Below are 17,669 nucleotides of genomic sequence, written 5' to 3'. Positions count from 1 at the left end.
TTGAATCAATAAATGAATACATGCCCAGATTCCAACTACATGAAAGATTTTAACTTTTGAAAATTTTTTAACACGATACAAAATCATATGATGTTATATTTTGTATGAGCAACAAGAACATCTGATATAATATTCTTTCCTAACAAAAATTATTATTAACGAACACTTTGAAAAATATCTTCTTTTTTAACCGTACCAATCTCAATATTTTCAAGGCATAACAGATGTACTGAGCAACTTTTTTCATAATTCTAACACTCAAAACAATTAAAAACTTGTATACTAAAGCAAGCATCTAACTTTGTGCAACTACGAAAATAAATTTACCTTAACGATATTTGCTCTGTTCATCTAAGGCATCACATAATGCTCAGGCAGTGAAGAACGTTCCCGGTGCCATTTAAAATCTCCACAGGACGTAAGAACAACAGAAAGTACATAATCGTCGACGTCGACGCCTTCAGCCCGCATCCGATACACAAGCTTTAAAGCCTCGTCGCAAAGCCCGTTTCGAGCATAAGCTACAATCATAGCTTTCCACGACACCAAATTCTTCTCCGGCATACTATCGAACACTCGAACAGCCTCCGGAAGATACCCACATTTCGAATACATATTAACCAAAGCACTGCCGACAAACACGTTCGACAATGCCGGGGTCTTATTTATCGACGAATGAATAAGTTTGCCCTGCTGAATATCCTCCAATTTCGCGCACGCTTTCAGCGCTGACGAATAAGTGAACGAGTTCGGCTCGACACCTTCGCCCAACATTTTTTTCAAGTATTCTAGCGCTTCGTATTCGTGGCCGACGCCAGAACAGCCGGAAATCATTGCGGTCCATGAAACTACGTCTTTATTCGACAGATTCCGGAGAACGTCGGACGCGGAAGTGTAGTCCCGACACTTGAAATAGAACCACACGAGCGCGCTCCCGATGAAAATATTGGTCGGTAAGTATTTCTTGACAATTTGAGCATGAACTTCCTTACCCGTCGATAAAGCGCGGAGTAAGCCGCAAGATCGAAGGATGCTGACCATGGTTAAGCTGTTTCCTGGCACTTTTAATCTTGTCATCACTACGAAGAGTGATATAGCTTCATCTCCCATTCCGTTTTGAGCATATCCCGATATTATAGAATTCCACGTGATAGCGTTACGCCTGTTCATACTGTCGAATATCGCCCTTGAGTCGTCGATTTTCGCGCACTTGGCATACATATCGACCAAAGAAGTCCCGATATATACGTCGACGACATAGCCCCTTTTAACGACGAGACTGTGTATTTGTTTCCCGAATCGTAGCTCCTTTTCCTCACCACAAGCATTCAATACACTGCAAAGAGTAAATTCATTCGGATCAAGTCCATTTAACAGCATTTCTGATAGAAGAACAAAAGCCTCCTGCCCGCGCAAATTTTGCGAGCAAGCTGTGATCATGGTTGTCCAGACAATCAAATCCCGGTTCTGAATTCGATCAAAGACTTCGAATGCAGAATCGAGATCGCAGCACCGAGCATAAAAATGCAAAACAGCACAATCAAGAATCAAATTACTCACTCGGGTCTTTATAATACGAGCATGTAGCTGTCTTCCGAGATCGAAATCATAAACTCGGCTGCACAAGTTCAGTATACAAACGTACGTCTGCGCATTACCTAAGAAACCTCTGTTGACAAACTCCATGAATAGACTCAAAGCTTCAGTCGCATCACCGTGTCTTTCATAGCCATTCAGCATTGCAGTCCAAGAAACGACATTTCTCTCCGACATATCATCAAACACGCCGCGAGCAACTTTCAAGTTTCCGAATTTTATGTACATACTAATCAAGTTATTGTTAACATAAACTCCTGGATCCTTTAAATACTTTAGAACAACAGTATGTACCTTCTTAACTTCCTCAATCTTAGAGCAGGACTGAAGCCAATGACCAGCTGTGCTACCATCAACATATTCCAGAAATGTCGAGGGAGATTGAGAATGGGCTTTGGAAGGCAAGTTTTCAGAGATAGGGAGTCTCAGACTGCAGATTTTTGTTTTTCCAGGGTACCTTTTGAGCTTTCGACATTTGGATGGTTGAGCATTGACATCGCAAGGTGTTTGTCGTTGATGTATATACAGTTGTGGAGAGAGATGACGTTGTGAAAACATAGAAAAGACTTGAGCACTTGATTTCCCAAGATTTTGATTAGTTGTTATGTTCTGTCCTATGGCAAAAGCAAATGAATTAGTTACATGCAGCAAGGTTAATCACCAGTAAAGAAAACAAGCAGTGAAAAACATCAATATGAAACTCCATATGTTTCACTTGTAATGGAACCTAAGGAAATGGGTGAAAAGCATAAGAGAAGCAAATTTTAAATATATACTCGAATTGGAGAAGCCTTGAAAAATATTTATTGAAAGAATTTAAACTGCAAGTTGCAGTAAGGGCTCAAATCCAGCGTAAACTCATAACTCGAACGAAAAAGCTTCACCTAGACAATAGCAAGAATTGTAAGTTATCTTTTGATATATCTTGAAAACGCCCTTGGTTGTTTTTGAAAATAGAAAGGAAATATTGAGATTTGAAGCTATTTCGGGAAATTCGAAGACAATGTTAGTTTTACAATTTACATGTCTGTCACTACTCATTGGCCATAACATAACCTTCTTCTCTTCGGATACTTACCAATTTCAACACTTTGACCCGTATCTAAAACATGCAACGATCTTTAAAAGATGTAATTTACCAAAATTTATTGCATTAATATGATTCTCATCATATTAATACCTTAACCTCAAGTCGTTGCATATACTATGATTTTCAAATATGATGCCTCCTTCAGTAAATAGAACACTTGTACTTTATCAAAACAATGCAAATGTTCCATCAAGAAATATTGTTCCAGATCTTATTGCATTTTATACATCTCATATATTAAATAATGTCATTACTCATCTCTTTTATATCCTCCCTTAAGAACACTTGTGCCCTTATCTAATATAGGCTTCCCAAAAGTTAAAGCAACTTATATATCTCTTTTATGCATTAATGCCTTTCGTGGTAACATTTTCTATTTTATATTATGACATGAGAACCCAGTCACTGTTATATATATACTCTGATCTAGCTAAAATTCCTAAAATACTCACTAACCACCATTTCCAACAAATTAAAACTTTTGATAATCATCATTAAATTGTAAATTAATTTGTTACGTACGAAATTTAGAATTAGGTTAAAAGCCCAAGGTAAAAAGAAGAATGGGCCTGGCAATAAAGTTGATTGAACTGGCTAAAGGACACCGTGAGGAAATCAAGGAAAATAGGTTTATTTCTAAGGAAAGTCCTCAGGACGGAAGGACCTCAGGTCGGTAGGTCCTCAAGACGGAAAGTCATCAGGACGGAAGGACCTCAAGTCGGTAGGTCCTCAAGACGGAAAGACCTCAAGTCGGAAGGTTTTCAGGTCGGGAGGTCCTCAAGACAGAAAGTCATCAGGACGGAAGGACCTCAGGTCGGTAGGTCCTCAAGACGGAAAGACCTCAAGTCGGAAGGTTTTCAGGTCGGGAGGTCCTCAAGACAGAAAGTCATCAGGATGGAAGGACCTCAGGTCGGTAGGTCCTCAAGACGGAAAGACCTCAAGTCGGAAGGTTTTCAGGTCGGGAGGTCCTCAAGACAGAAAATCATCAGGACGGAAGGTTTTCAGGTCGGGAGGTCCTCAAGACAGAAAGTCATCAGGACGGAAGGACTTCAGGTCGGTAGGTCCTCAAGACGGAAAGACCTCAAGTCGGAAGGTTTTCAGGTCGGGAGGTCCTCAAGACAGAAAGTCATCAGGACGGAAGGACCTCAGGTCGGTAGGTCCTCAAGACGGAAAGACCTCAAGTCGGAAGGGTTTCAGGTCGGGAGGTCCTCAAGTCGGAAAGTCATCAGGATGGAAGGACCTCAGGTCGGTAGGTCCTCAAGACGGAAAGTCATCAGGACGGGAAGTCCGCAGGTCGGGAGGCCCTCAGGACGGGAAGTCCGCAGGTCGGGTGGCCTTCAGGACGGGAAGTCCGCAAGTCGGGAGGTCCTCAGGTTGGGAAGTTCTCAGGTCGGAATTCTGCGGCAGAACCAACAAATCGGGTGGTTTGTTAGTCGGGATGTCTGTAGCTAATCCAAACAAGTCGGATGGTTTGCAAGTCGGGAGGATTGGCGGTCGGACCCATACTATTGTAGTTTGGCAGTCGGGCCTAAAGGGCGGAAGGTCTGTGGTTGGCTCAAAGAGTGAAATATAGGGATAATTTCGGTTTGCTGAGGACACGTGTCAGCAGGAGAAGGGTTGGAAGACGGTTGGGAAGGAGACGTTGTAACCGTTCGGGTGACGGTTTTCAGTACAGTTTCCCAGAGAATATTTAAGGATTTGGATCATCATTTGGCAAGGCATCTTCAATCAACTTCAACAAAGCAAAGTCAGATTTGGGGATCACCACTTTAAATTTCAGTCTTTTATTTTCCAGTTTATTTTCTGTACCATACAGTGTTTAGAGATTCCTAATCTCAGACACTAATTAATCAAGTTTAAGGATATTTTCTATATCTTTGAATTTTACTTTATTTTTGTTGAAAAATTACATCAACAAATTGGCGACCACAGTGGGAGAAAATTGCTGATCCATATGGCAAATTTTCAATTCCACAGTACAGCCGTTGGCTTTATCACGGCAGAAGAAGCTTCCCAACTACGGGCCGAATTGACAGCAGGTTTTCGGCAAATGTACGACCAGCAGATAGCAAATCTGCAGGCAATACATGACGCAATGCAAAACTTGATGGAGCAATCAAAATTCATGTTGAATTCGGTTCCTGCACCGCCAGAAATGTCATGCCCCCAAACGGACAACGCCATTCCTGAGCATATACCCAGTCAGACAGACTGGAGACAGGACCAAACAGGAGGACAGGCCCGACCAGGGACGACCGAATGGACGGAGACAGGTCGGCAGGATCACGACGCCTGGACAGACCATGGTCGGGAAGACCACACCGACTGGACGGACCATGGTCGGGAGGACCACACCGAATGGACGGACCGTAGTCGGGACAACCACACCGACTGGATGGACAAAGGTCGGGAGGACCACGCCGACTGGACGGACAAAAATCGGGAGGACTACGTAACCTGGACGGATACAGGTCAGGAGGACCCCGCCGAATGGACGGATACAGGTCAGGAGGACCCCGCCGAATGGACGGATACAGGTCAGGAGGACCCCGCCGAATGGACGGATACAGGTCAGGTCGCCGACCATAACTTTTCAGGCGAGCAAAAGAATGACAGAACAACAGTGGCCGAAAGGAGGAATAAGTCGGACGGGAGTCTGAATACAATGGTAGTGCAAGATCGACCAACGTCCAGGCCAGCACCAGTCCGCGATAAATGGAGGTCGGGTCCAACGTAGCCTCAAAGGATGGAAGTCGGATCTGAGGCTGACGTAGCCTCGGATGCTAACCTACTAACTCCTAAAACATCATAAGAAATGATGCTTAGGAGTCTTGAGGAGGAGGCATGTTGTTACGCACAAAAAATAATAATAATAATAATAATAATAAGGTATCCAGAGTCAGTCGGTTGGTTCTCAATCAGATAAGCAAGTCAGATGGTCCGCGGTCGGGCAAGCAGGTCGGATTATCCGCAGTCGGATAAATGGGTCGGTTGATACAAAGGTTGGCTGCTATGGGGGTCGGTCGAAAAAGGAAGTCGGGCGAAGAAATGTCTGTTGATAGGTCAGACGATTGAAGAGACCAAATAGTGGTCGTTTGATGGGGCGACCAGTGAGTCTTTTGATCTGGCGACCAATTATGTATCTAGATTGGTCGGTTGGTCGGTCGTTGGGTTATGCGGTTGGCGAGGCGGTTAAAGACATGTGTCAATGAAAGAGGCAGTTCTGAGTTCTGTAACTGGTGGGAACGGTTGGTGAAACAGTGCGACGGTTCTATTTGGATCATCATTTGGCAAGGCATCTTCAATCAACTTCAACAAAGCAAAGTCAGATTTGGGGATCACCACTTTAAATTTCAGTCTTTTATTTTCCAGTTTATTTTCTGTACCATATAGTGTTTAGAGATTCCTAATCTCAGCACTAATTAATCAAGTTTAAGGATATTTTCTATATCTTTGAATTTTACTTTATTTTTGTTGAAAAATTACATCAACATAATTAATTAATCGTTTTGGTTTCTTCCATGACTTGCTGAGTTAGATAATCGTACACTCAGTTTCCAGAGGCGAATCGAACTTCAACCACAGTAGAAATATACTGATTGACTCTATGTGAAACACTACACAGGAAGAAAAAAAAAAAAAAAAAACACACAGGATGATCAAATGATTTACAGCAGAATCCAGTATCTCACACACTCAATCATAAATAATTTATGCATACCTTTCACTTATACTAGCACATACATGTATGACTTTAAAACACAAACTAGAACTTAACGGCCACAAAATATCTGCACATAAACATACATATACATACACATATTTAAATATGTAGTGAACCTTGCAATGGTGTATAGAGCTTGAAACAGCGCAAATCAGCAGTAGCTTTCAGAGTGCGAGAGACACGTCGGAAGTGTACAGAGCTCCGGTGACCTCCTAGAGAGTGCGAGAGAGAGACACGGCGGAAGAGGACTGAGCCCCGGCGACAATGCTTAATTATCGCCTTAGCGTTAGCGAGTCAGATATTTTTTGATTTTGTAGCAATATTAATGGGCCTTAAATGGGCTGGTCCGACTAAATTTGGGCCAAAAAAGAGTCACCGCGCCACGTTCATGAATGAATCACACACAAATACGGCACACCGATTTTAATATTTTTATTTATAGATGATTTTTTCTATTTTATTCATGAAAACACAATTTATAAATTTATCTAAAATAAAAATTAAGTTATAAAATTATTAAAATAATAAATTTTAAAAACAATACAAAAAAAAATAATCATAACAAATAGGATTTGTTTGTTTTTATTTAAGATATAAATTTATAATTATTTAACTTGTCCGTTTCAAATAAAATTCATTATTATTTATTTTTACAGAATATTATATAAAAATGAATTTAAAGTAAATTTTAAATCAAATTTTAAATTAAAATTAAAATCAAACACATCTTAAAGATATTTTAATTTAATAAATGTGTTTTAAATGAAATAGTGACTCTATTTAGTTGTGACAAATGAAATGTAATTGATATTTTTGTCATTTCACAAGTATAGGTAACTTTGTAATTTAAATAAAAAAATAAATTAAAAGAGTATTATTTTAATATAGATATATGATTTTTTATTTTTTATTTTTCATTTCGTTGACAATATTGACTTTGTTTTTAAAAGGGGCGAATATGGACATTAATTAGGGGATCAATGCCTTATATTCATTTCGTTGACATTATTGACTCTATTATTAAAAGGGGCAATATGGACATTAATTAGGGGATCAATGCATAATAAGAGTAATTATAAGGTACTAATTTGCAAAAATATGCACAGCACAGGAAAGGCTTCCCGCTTCTCAGTCCGGTCTCCGATTTTTCCGTTTTCCTGTCAACATTCACAAGGGTCGTCGTCCTTTTCCATTTTCCTCATATTTATGGACTGAATCCGTCCTAGCACTTTTCCTCACTCGTGATTTCGTCTTCGTGCGCGCTCACAACGTCCGCTACAACCCAAGGTAAGCTGTTCTTGCGCGAATTACTGCTCGGTTCGCCCGTGGCAGATCTGTATGTCATGTCCCTTTCGCTTTTTCATTAATTTTTTTTTCTTCTTTTTTTTTCTGGTTGATTGTGTGATGTTTTGTGAGGAGAGAATCCATTTCCGGTTCTGCTTTCTCTTGGTACATCGTTTTCTGGAACGAGTTCGTCGCTGTTAGTGTCTTGTGTATGATTAGTCCGTGCAGTTTTGTTGGAAACTGGTGAATGAGTTCAATTTTAATTAGCAATAGTTGAATGAGTTTTTATAGTACCTGGAATCAGAAGATTATTAAGGATTTTGATTTAATTTTGCCTTGGGGGTGGGGAGAGGGTGATGGGAGTAGGTATGCTTCCAACAATTCCTTGCTGTCGGTGTATGGTTTTTGCTTGAGTAATCCTTTCGTGCTTTCACCCTGTTTAAACGCTCATTCTGCACTCACTCTGCATTGCTGATTAGGGTTTCGGGTTTTGTAAAACTGTTTGGTGTTTTTGAGTATTTCTGCTTGATGGTTCAATACTTTTACTTGAATACCACTTGGGGAGAACGTTGTTGAGGAAGGATGTTATTTGGTAATGGAATTATCTGAAAAACAAGGCAAATGTGTTACAATCATATTGTTCGATTTTATTGTGTGGAGTTTATGTATATTTATAGATTCACAACCAAATTTAAGTAGAAGAAATTTTTTTATAAATAGTTTGAACACTAGAGCCCTGACTCACAGCAATTATAGCATTGCTTAATGATAAAGCCTTAATCTTGGAAGTTTTAGATGATACATTTGTCATTGGACTGTTCGATGAGTACAAATTTTGTTTGTATAGTTCCTAGAAATAAACTTGTGCACTGGCAGACGGGAGTAGAATAAATATCAACTGTAGACAACAGATCTGATGACTTTGAGTACACACTCAGTTTGTTGTATGTTGAATGTTCTTATCATTCTTTGTTTTCTTATTTTCGAAATTACACTATATTCTGACAGTTTTGAACAGTTCTATATGTATGGACTATAGTTATTGCTATCCTTCTTACACTTTTGCTCAAAGCTTGGGATATGTTTCATACTTCAGTTTCGACATATAAGTGTGTTTTTTCTGTTTCTGTGATCTTAAAAGTTGCCCTAAACATGTTTTAGAAAATAAGTCTCTCGCTTCATGGAGAAAAAATCCTCAGAGAAGAAAGATGAGGTGACAAATCCAAACACCTGTATTGAACCTCATGACTCAGATGAAGCAAGTATTCCTGAGGAAGCAAAAATCGATTCTGATTTAGGTGGAGTGGATACATCTGAGGCACAAAATGATGGGAATGAAATAGAGAAGCAAACTGAGGAGAAGAAAATGGATACAAAAGAAGAAAGTGATGAAACAGTGGTTGAAAAAGGATCTAATAACTTGAAGGGAGAGGTCGGTAATGTAGATTTAGGGGTAACTGACAAGAATTTGGAGGAAGCTTCCTATGAAGCGGAAGAACCTGTTTTCGATGGGACTGAAGTAGAAGTGCAGGGCTCTGCTTGGCCTGAGAAGGCAGTGGCTCTTTCAAAATATGTAAAGCAGAAAAGTTTCGGTGCAGTATCCACCGTTCTGCGTCGACTTTCTGGAAAAAGTGATGATGGTCAAGATATTGCTGATGAAGATTTTGAATCATCTTCGGAAAATGCAGGCAAAGAGCACTCCCCAAAACCTGCAGAGAGATCTGGATGGAATCCACTTAGCCTCATTCGCATATCACAGGATTCTGGCGGACAAACTAAGCCTGAGAACTACTTCATGGAAGGTTTATCTCAACCTATTGCAATGACAACCTATTGCAATGAAGGGGCAAATCATTTTGTATACGAAGTTAGGTTGCCAGGACTGTAAAGATGCACGCATGTATCTGCGAAAAAAAGGGCTCGGATATGTTGAGATCAATACTGATGTCTACCCAATGAGAAAGCTAGAGCTGGAAAAGATTGCAGGATCTTCTGCAGTACCTAGGGTTTTTTTTAATGAAGTCCTGATTGGAGGATTGAATGAACTGAAGACATTAGAGGAATCTGGAAAACTTGGAGATAAGATTGATTTTGTTATCAATGAAACAGCATCATACGAAGCACCTCTACCACCCCTTCCCGGTGAAGATGATTTGTCAAATAGTGGAGCTGTTGATGAGCTGGCTGCTATTGTTCGGAAAATGAAAGAGACAATATCTGTGAAAGATCGATTTTACAAACTGCGGCGGTTTGTCAACTGTTTTTTAGGTTCAGAAGCTGTAGATTTCTTGTCAGAAGATCAGTACTTGGAGAGGGAAGATGTAAGTTCTTATTTTTTACATTCTTGGGAAACATTTTGTTAATTTTTTCTTATGCTTTTCATTCAACACCGAAGAAATGCAAAGATTTAATCAAAAGACTTGTTAAATTAGATTATGGATTAGACAATCACATTCAAGTTCCACCGTCGCCACCCTTGTCTTATAAATAGGAACTTTGAATGCCTGTTTTATGCTGTGTTGTTCGATGAACTTAACCAACCATTAGTCATATTATAAACAAAGGGGAGAAAAGCTGTAGAAGGAAATTTATTTTTCTATTTAGCAGTTGTGTAGTTAATGATTTTATAAACCTGTCTTCTTGTATCTATTCTGACTGGTTTCAATGGCTTGAAATAGGCTGTCGAGTTTGGCAGAAAGCTTGCTGAAAATTTCTTCTTCAAAAATGTCGTCCAGTAAGTGTTCCTATTTTTTTTGTCTATTTACTATTTGCTTTATAATTTTTTTTTTATCAGTATTAGGATTTATTACCTTGCTAGAATAGTGGTTTATGTTGTTACTGTTCCTAATATTTTATTGTAAATCTGTCCTTTTGTCACTACTAGGGAGAATGTATTTGAAGATGGACACCACTTATATCGTTTCTTGGACGATGATCCTTTGATCTCTCGATGTCAAAACATCCCAAAGGGCATTAGTGAAGTGAAACCAAAATCTATTACAGAAATTTCCTCAAGGCTTAGAATTTTGTCTCAGGCAATGATAGAAGCTTATACTTTGGAAGATGGAAGGAGAGTCGATTACAAAAGCATCCAAGGGAGTGAAGAGTTTGCAAGGTATGTTTAAATATCTCAGTTCTGCTGTGGGGGGAAAGGAGAGCCCTTAGGTAAAGATGTTTTGGTTTGAGAGGTATATGTGTGTGTGTATGGGGGGGGGTGGGGGGGGGGGGGGGTTGCACACACAATCAGAGAGAGAGAGAGAGAGCCAGAGAGTGATGGGGCAGGCAGTATTATTTTATTGTTCTTCTGGAATCAACTGCTGAATTTGATTTGTAGGTACTTGAGGATAGTTGAGGAACTTCAGCGCGTAGATCTACATGAAATGTCTCGAGAGGAAAAACTATCCTTTTTCATTAATCTTTACAATATGATGGCCATTCATGCAATATTGGTGTGGGGTCACCCTTCCGGAGCACTAGAGAGGAGAAATCTTTTGGGAGACTTCAAATATGTTATCGGTGGATCCGCATATTCCCTCTCAGCCATCTATAACGGCATTTTGAGGGGGAATCAGAGACCACCATACAATCTCGTCAAGCCATTTGGTGCAAAAGATGAGCGTTTAAAGGTTAGATAACTTTCAAACAGGGAATGCTTTTAAGGTTTAATATATTCTCTAGCTTCATGTTGAAACTGGTTCGGTGAGTATGTTACTAGGAAATATATGTTTGATTTATTTAAGTGTTTGTGTTGGATGATTAATATTCTCCAGATTCATAAATTTGATAGCGAAAGTAAAATTTATATATATTGCAGTATGCTATTGATATGGAGCTTTAATATAGTTGACCTGTGATGGAAATTCCAGATGCAATTTTTTCTCTATGACGAAATGCATTATGAGAATATGACGTGTGATTTTTACATCAAAGTACTGAATGTTTAGATACCATTTTATTTGGCTAGTTTTAGATTGGTTTACAATGCTGAAATGCACATTGATATGATCATGAAGTTGTTGAGCATGAATAATGTATCTGCATCATACACGCACAGGTTGCGCTTCCGTATCCGGAGCCTCTTGTTCATTTTGCACTGGTTTGTGGTACCCAATCTGGACCTGCCCTTCGATGCTACTCACCTGGTAACATAGACAAAGAGTTAGCAGATGCTGCTCGTAATTTTCTGAGAATTGGAGGACTTTGTGTCGATCTTGTTACCAATGTTGCGTACGTCAGTAAAATATTGAAATGGTAAGATTTTCATGCATTATCATTGTTGGTTATTCACCTATTCATAATAATCTTATTTAAATAAATCTCTAGCTGTTAAGGATATGCAACAGTTTAATACAAAGTTGTTTTAGTTGAGTCGGCGCCGTCCAATATCATGACACATTAGTTTAACAATAATATTGCATTAAAGTTTAAGTTACTAGGGAAGTATATAAAAATTCTATATTTAATTGATTTAAGTGCTCCAATTCATATTATTGTTGATTTCAAGAGTTTCTTTTTTGTAAAAAGGGTGACATATTGTTAATAAATATTCAATCTTGACTTCTTTTTTCTTTTTTACATTGGGAGTATATCTACAATAGAATGTGTGAATTTGAAGAAGAGTGTTTGTTATATGCTCTTTTAGTATCGATAAACCTGAAATTGGATAAAAGTAAAAATGTTATTAATTTTGCTTTTATGCTGAAAATGTCGATGAATTAATTACAACCAAACATGTAAAGCTCAGTTACTACTTCTCACACATGTTTCTCCATTACGAAAATTTTTCGTCTATGGTGCTATCAAAACAAGAAATATTTGTGCCCATGCACGGACATTGTCGTTATATCTAGAAGGAAATTACTAGTTTTCGGAAATCATAGTGGATGATTTGCTGTGATAGGTACAGTGTAGATTTTGGGAAGAACGAGATAGAGGTGCTGAGGCACGCGGCAAACTACCTGGATGCGGCCGAGTCGCAGCCCTTGCTGGAACTGCTTTCCAATACTCAGCTGAAGGTAATTTACCTGCCTTATGATTGGGGATTGAATCAATAGCACGCACATGCACATGCACATGCACACACACATATATATATATATATATGGTCAGTTGTGCGAGTACTTGTTTTATAACTGAAGAAATCTGTGAATATCTTACATAGTTACATATGATGAAGCTGCTAAGTCATATGTGTTGATAGTAGGGGGTGGGGTGGGGGGTGGTTGGGGGGAGAGGACTTGTCTATATATACTGTGAATTGATTTGTTTGGTATTCTTTGTTGAATTGTATGAGTTGGTTTGTTAAATGGGATTTTCTATGTATGTCAAATGACATATTCTGTCCGTCCGTACAAGGGTCACATTTACGTTTTTCGTTGTTGTACTTAGCATTCAAAATATCTTTATGTTTGTATACTTTTTTTTACAAATATTTTTCTATTAGTATTATAAGACACTAATGAAAGTATTTTTGAAAGTTTTCTTAATTTGTACTACGTTTTGGTATAATAATTATTATTCAAATATCAATATGCAAAAAATAAATAAGATCTTTAGAGCCGGACGGAGGTAGTACTATTTAGGCAAAATTGTCTATAACTCCCTTGTACTTTCGAAACTCAGTGTAAATTTTCCCTCTACTTTAAAAATTGCATGGTAACCCTTATACTTTAAAAAACGTTACATGAAACCCCACCACCATGAAACTTTCTTCATGTGATAAGAAGATGATTTCCTATCTATATGTTTTTTGCATGGCGGAGGGGTTTTATGCAATATTTTTGAAAGTATAAATGAGCTGCAATTTTTTAAAGTAAAATGAGAATTTATGATGAGTTTTTTGTGGTTTCATGCAATATTTTTTAAAACATAAGGAGGTACCATGCAATTTTTAAAGTAGAGGGGGAATTTATGCTGAGTTTCGAAATCACAAGGGAATTATGAGCAATTTTGTCTACTATTTATTATCTATATATACATGCAAAAGCTTAGGGTATGTTTCTTTTTCAAAATTTGGGTTTGAGTTTGATATTAAAATAACTTATGATAATATATTTTGTGTTTCATAACTAACAATAAAAAGTGTATAAAAATTTAGTTTTGTATCAAAAAAAATAAACCCTTGATCTTGATCTAGGGTTCTGGAGAGATCCGATTCGAATAGATATTATTAGATCCGAGATTCAAACCAGACAACACTATGTCATATTAATGGGATGATGGAAGTGGGAGTGCGTAAAAGACCATAATACCCCTGTCTGTCCCCACAATTATTATCCTGCCAAATGCATGTGGTTTAGGTGCCCACCAAATCTGTATTGAGTATTCGAGTATAGTATATAGTCGGTCAATTGTGGCCCAGACCAACTTCAATAAGCATTATGCCAAAATTGCTTCATGGGTTGGTTTATATTTATATATATATATCCTTTCTATTTGATATATTTACTTTTTAAAATTACATATTAATTTTTTAATTATCAAAACTGACAAAAAAAGCAAATTAATTAATTTATGCATACGATAAATTTGTCATTTGTTGCATATAGTATTAATTATATAAGTATTATGTAGATATGCAATTAATCATTCGAATATATTATCTAGTATATATCAAAATGGGTTAGTGGAACGGATTTGATCGGATTGGTCCACAATCCACCATAATCCACAAATAAGCGGATTGTTTGCGGGCCAACTCGCAACGGGGCGGATCAAAATTTTATCAGCTCAGCCCACTGGCGGGTGGCGAGCTAAGCGGGCTAGCCCACGAGCCTTTTAAAAATATTAAAATAATAGTATTAATATTATAAATATTTTTGTAATTAATATTTAAAAATAGCTAAAAATAATTTTATTGTAGAATTTAAATAATAAATATTTTAAAATAAATAACAAATATAAAAATTCTCAATTCTAAATATTATTAGTTGGTGTATTTAAAAAAATATAATAAGAAGAAATACTTTATTTTTAAAATAAATCATAATTAATTTTATGAATTTGTAAAATTATAAAATGGAAGACGAACAAAACAAATGATGAAAAATCGAAACAAACAACAGTGACATGGATAACAAAATAAAAACAATCGTGTAAAAAATATTGATAATTTATTTAAGCTAATGATAATATAAATTTTATTTTATTCGTCTTAACTTAAAATATTTCTTTTTAGTAGATTAAAAATAATCATATGTTATTTATTAAATAAAGTGTACAAGATGATTTTGATATTTTTTACTTTTGTACATTATTTATAAATTAATGGTATATTTGTAATTTATATAAAATTAAAATATATTCTAATATTAATATTTTATTAGTTTTATTATAATTTTTTAATGTGACAAGTAAAAATTGACTATTAATTATTATATTTAATTGGTCCGCGGGCTAATCCACCCTCAACCCGCAGTCCATGCGGGTTGGCCCATTTAGGCCCGCATTTTAACAGGTTTAAAAAATCACAATTCAACCTCCTTAAGAATAAGGCGGGGCGGGCCAACCCGACGAGCTCAACCCATTTTGACGGCTCTAGTGCCACATAAATATTGTGTTAGTAAATTAGTTTGTTTGCATAGATAATCTTTTTTAAATTTAGTACTCCCTCCGTCGTACATACCATGTTTATGTTGTCGTTTCTGTCCGTCCCACATTTTATGTTACTTTCATTTTTTGGAAAATAATTACACACTTTAATCTCATTTTAAACTTTTTTAATTTATTTTTTAAAATTTTAATTAAACTAATTAGTTATCTTAATCTTAATTTATAATTATTTATATTATATGATAATTATTTTTACTAATACATTCTTAATTATTTACTAGTTACACCCCTTCTAAAATACCGTGTGATCATTCAAAAAAATTTCAGTGAAGTCATTTTTATTATTTTTTAGGTCAACTCAACGCTGATATTATCAGCTTTGGGCGTAGTTCCTAAGCATTTGTTTTTTAATTTTTTTTAAAAAGCCTCGTACTAATAGAGTTTACGTGGGATTTATAAAGTGTGAATTTTTCCTCACATCTTTCAATGTGGGACTTGGTTTGCATCCCAACAATTAAAAATATATTGATAATATAAAATAAAATAAAATAAAATATTTTATATTTTATTATTGTATTTTTGTACCTTTGCTAAAGCATCTGTCACCGTCAGTGTCTTTGTTGCATTATTTTGTTTATCTTTTTCTTTCATATCATATTCACATCAACATTCAAATTACTTATTTAACACTCGCATCGTCACTTTTACCTATTATCTTCTACAATTTTATAAAATTCATCATAATTTTTTATTTTTATATATTTTTATTATCTAATAATATATAAATAATACTAGTATTTATTAAGTATAATATTTTATCTTTATTAATTTATATAAACTATAATAATATTATATAGATTTTTATTTTATGAAACATTAAAATTATTCGAATTTATAAAATTATAGACATTTAAAAATTTGAATGATTAAAATAAATTCGAATTAATATATTGTCGGAATAATATATCGTTTTCGATAGTTTTGTTAAAGAACTAGTTGAAAAGAGATTGAATATATATCTCTTTTTTTAAAAAAATTATCTTAAAATTTGATATATAAAAAATATTATTAAAAAATATATAGATGAGTCGTGATCTTTTGAAATAAATTTGAATTTGTATTTATATAAATAAATTAGTGATAAATTCAAAAATTTAAATTTTTAAATTTTAAATTACAATTAATTAAAAAATTATTTATTTATTATTTTTATAAATGTAATGAATTATTAATAAAGGTAATAAAAAAATATTATCTGTATTTTTCAACATATATAACTTAGACCTTGTTATAATAAAAATTAAAAAGATAACGTGAGAAGTAATAGAAAATGTAATTGATTAGTAAAAAGAGTATGCATATGTTATATTTTTATAATATTGATTAGAAAGTATGTAAAAAAAAAAAAATTGTCAAATGACCACACTTTTTAATATTTTGAATTGTTTCAAGAATAATAAATTATTGAATAATATATTAGCACATGATATAATTATAATATTTTAAATAAACAATTATTTGTATATAATGTTTAAAAATAAAATAAAATATTAAAATTTATAAATTTTATTTTTTAGTAAAAGATACATATATAAAATAAAAATATATAAGTAAATGGAGCTTTATATAAAGGAACTCATCATTGATGTAGTTCCATAATTAAGGACAACATTGATGTAATTTGGAAATGATAACTTATAATGGCTTTGTTCTTTTCAATATATTTTTTTTTTTCAAAAAAATTAATACAGTACGCATATATTTATTATTTTTATATTATTGGCAATTTTTATATTTTACAATATATATATATTCAACAATCTTACAAAATAAATACGATCTTATATTAGAATTGCATATATGAGATTATATTCATTTTTAAAAATTGTCCAAATATTATATTTTTAGTGTTTACAAAATCTTACAATATTTTATTGTTAGTTATTAAAAAGTATAAAAATATAATTTACTAAATTTTAAATTATTTTATGAGTTGAATAATATATGTTTTTACTAAAATCAATAATTATTTAATCTTTTGTGTTGTTACACATTCAAGATCAATATGTCATATATATATATATATACAAGAAACACACGGATTAAACTAAAAGAACTTAAAGAATCTTTTATTAAACGAAAGCAAATGCTCGGACTCAATTTACCCAATCTAATATCGATCCCAACACCTACTGTAATGCACAATAACAACCCAAACACAACCGAAATCCACGGAAATGCAACAAACATGCGAACCAGACCATGATCTAACGAAAACATCAACGATTTAAGTCTAACCCTTCGCAACAGACAATCTAATCAATACAATGTAAAGGAATGCTCAAAATCGTAAATCGAACCAAGGAACAACCTCAGCACAGGCTGCTTATCAAGGAACTCAGTCGAACCAGTCAAATCGCCGGA

The 17,669-nt window shown here is 35.2% G+C and overlaps 3 protein-coding genes across 4 annotated transcripts; 2 read left to right on the top strand and 1 right to left on the bottom strand.

The window, feature by feature from the left end:
- Positions 1 to 104: 104 nt before the first annotated feature.
- LOC127256826 (pentatricopeptide repeat-containing protein At4g18520, chloroplastic-like) lies at positions 105 to 6,678 on the bottom strand. Of its 2 annotated transcripts, none has more exons than XM_051283034.1 (2): positions 6,527 to 6,678; positions 105 to 2,210 (listed from the first exon to the last, which is right to left on the bottom strand). In XM_051283034.1, exon 2 carries the CDS (start codon positions 2,152 to 2,154, stop codon positions 352 to 354), a length of 1,803 nt encoding a protein of 600 aa, XP_051138991.1. In that variant the 5' UTR covers positions 2,155 to 2,210; positions 6,527 to 6,678; the 3' UTR covers positions 105 to 351. The 2 variants fall into 2 exon arrangements, with proteins under 2 accessions (XP_051138991.1, XP_051138990.1); XM_051283033.1 differs by having other exon boundaries at positions 106 to 2,205.
- LOC127257240 (uncharacterized) lies at positions 4,602 to 7,941 on the top strand. The gene is made up of 4 exons (XM_051283625.1): positions 4,602 to 5,190; positions 5,257 to 5,390; positions 7,522 to 7,697; positions 7,827 to 7,941. Exons 1-4 carry the CDS (start codon positions 4,641 to 4,643, stop codon positions 7,939 to 7,941), a joined length of 975 nt encoding a protein of 324 aa, XP_051139582.1. The 5' UTR covers positions 4,602 to 4,640.
- On the top strand, positions 7,530 to 12,895 carry LOC127256815 (uncharacterized). Its single transcript, XM_051283021.1, is given in 8 exon segments — positions 7,530 to 7,697; positions 8,856 to 9,510; positions 9,512 to 10,015; positions 10,373 to 10,428; positions 10,579 to 10,809; positions 11,029 to 11,320; positions 11,749 to 11,945; positions 12,595 to 12,895. Coding segments are annotated over 7 exon segments (2,070 nt in total). The 5' UTR covers positions 7,530 to 7,697; positions 8,856 to 8,874; the 3' UTR covers positions 12,749 to 12,895.
- Positions 12,896 to 17,669: the final 4,774 nt, after the last annotated feature.

Source organism: Andrographis paniculata, unplaced genomic scaffold (assembly GCF_009805555.1).
Source record: "Andrographis paniculata isolate CXL003 unplaced genomic scaffold, ASM980555v1 Contig57END, whole genome shotgun sequence".
Taxonomy (NCBI): Eukaryota; Viridiplantae; Streptophyta; class Magnoliopsida; order Lamiales; family Acanthaceae; genus Andrographis; species Andrographis paniculata.
Note: the sequence above shows the minus strand (reverse complement) of the source record. Positions and strands in the feature narration are given on the sequence as shown.

Bases quoted from the DNA above. Each gene is read 5' to 3' on its own strand.
- LOC127256826 (XM_051283034.1), bottom strand. From the start codon at position 2,154: ATGTTTTCACAACGTCATCTCTCTCCACAACTGTATATACATCAACGA.
- LOC127257240 (XM_051283625.1), top strand. From the start codon at position 4,641: ATGGCAAATTTTCAATTCCACAGTACAGCCGTTGGCTTTATCACGGCA. The intron at 5,191-5,256 runs GTCAGGAGGACC...GGACGGATACAG, and splicing joins CGCCGAATGGACGGATACAG to GTCAGGTCGCCGACCATAAC. The intron at 7,698-7,826 runs GTAAGCTGTTCT...ATGTTTTGTGAG, and splicing joins AACGTCCGCTACAACCCAAG to GAGAGAATCCATTTCCGGTT.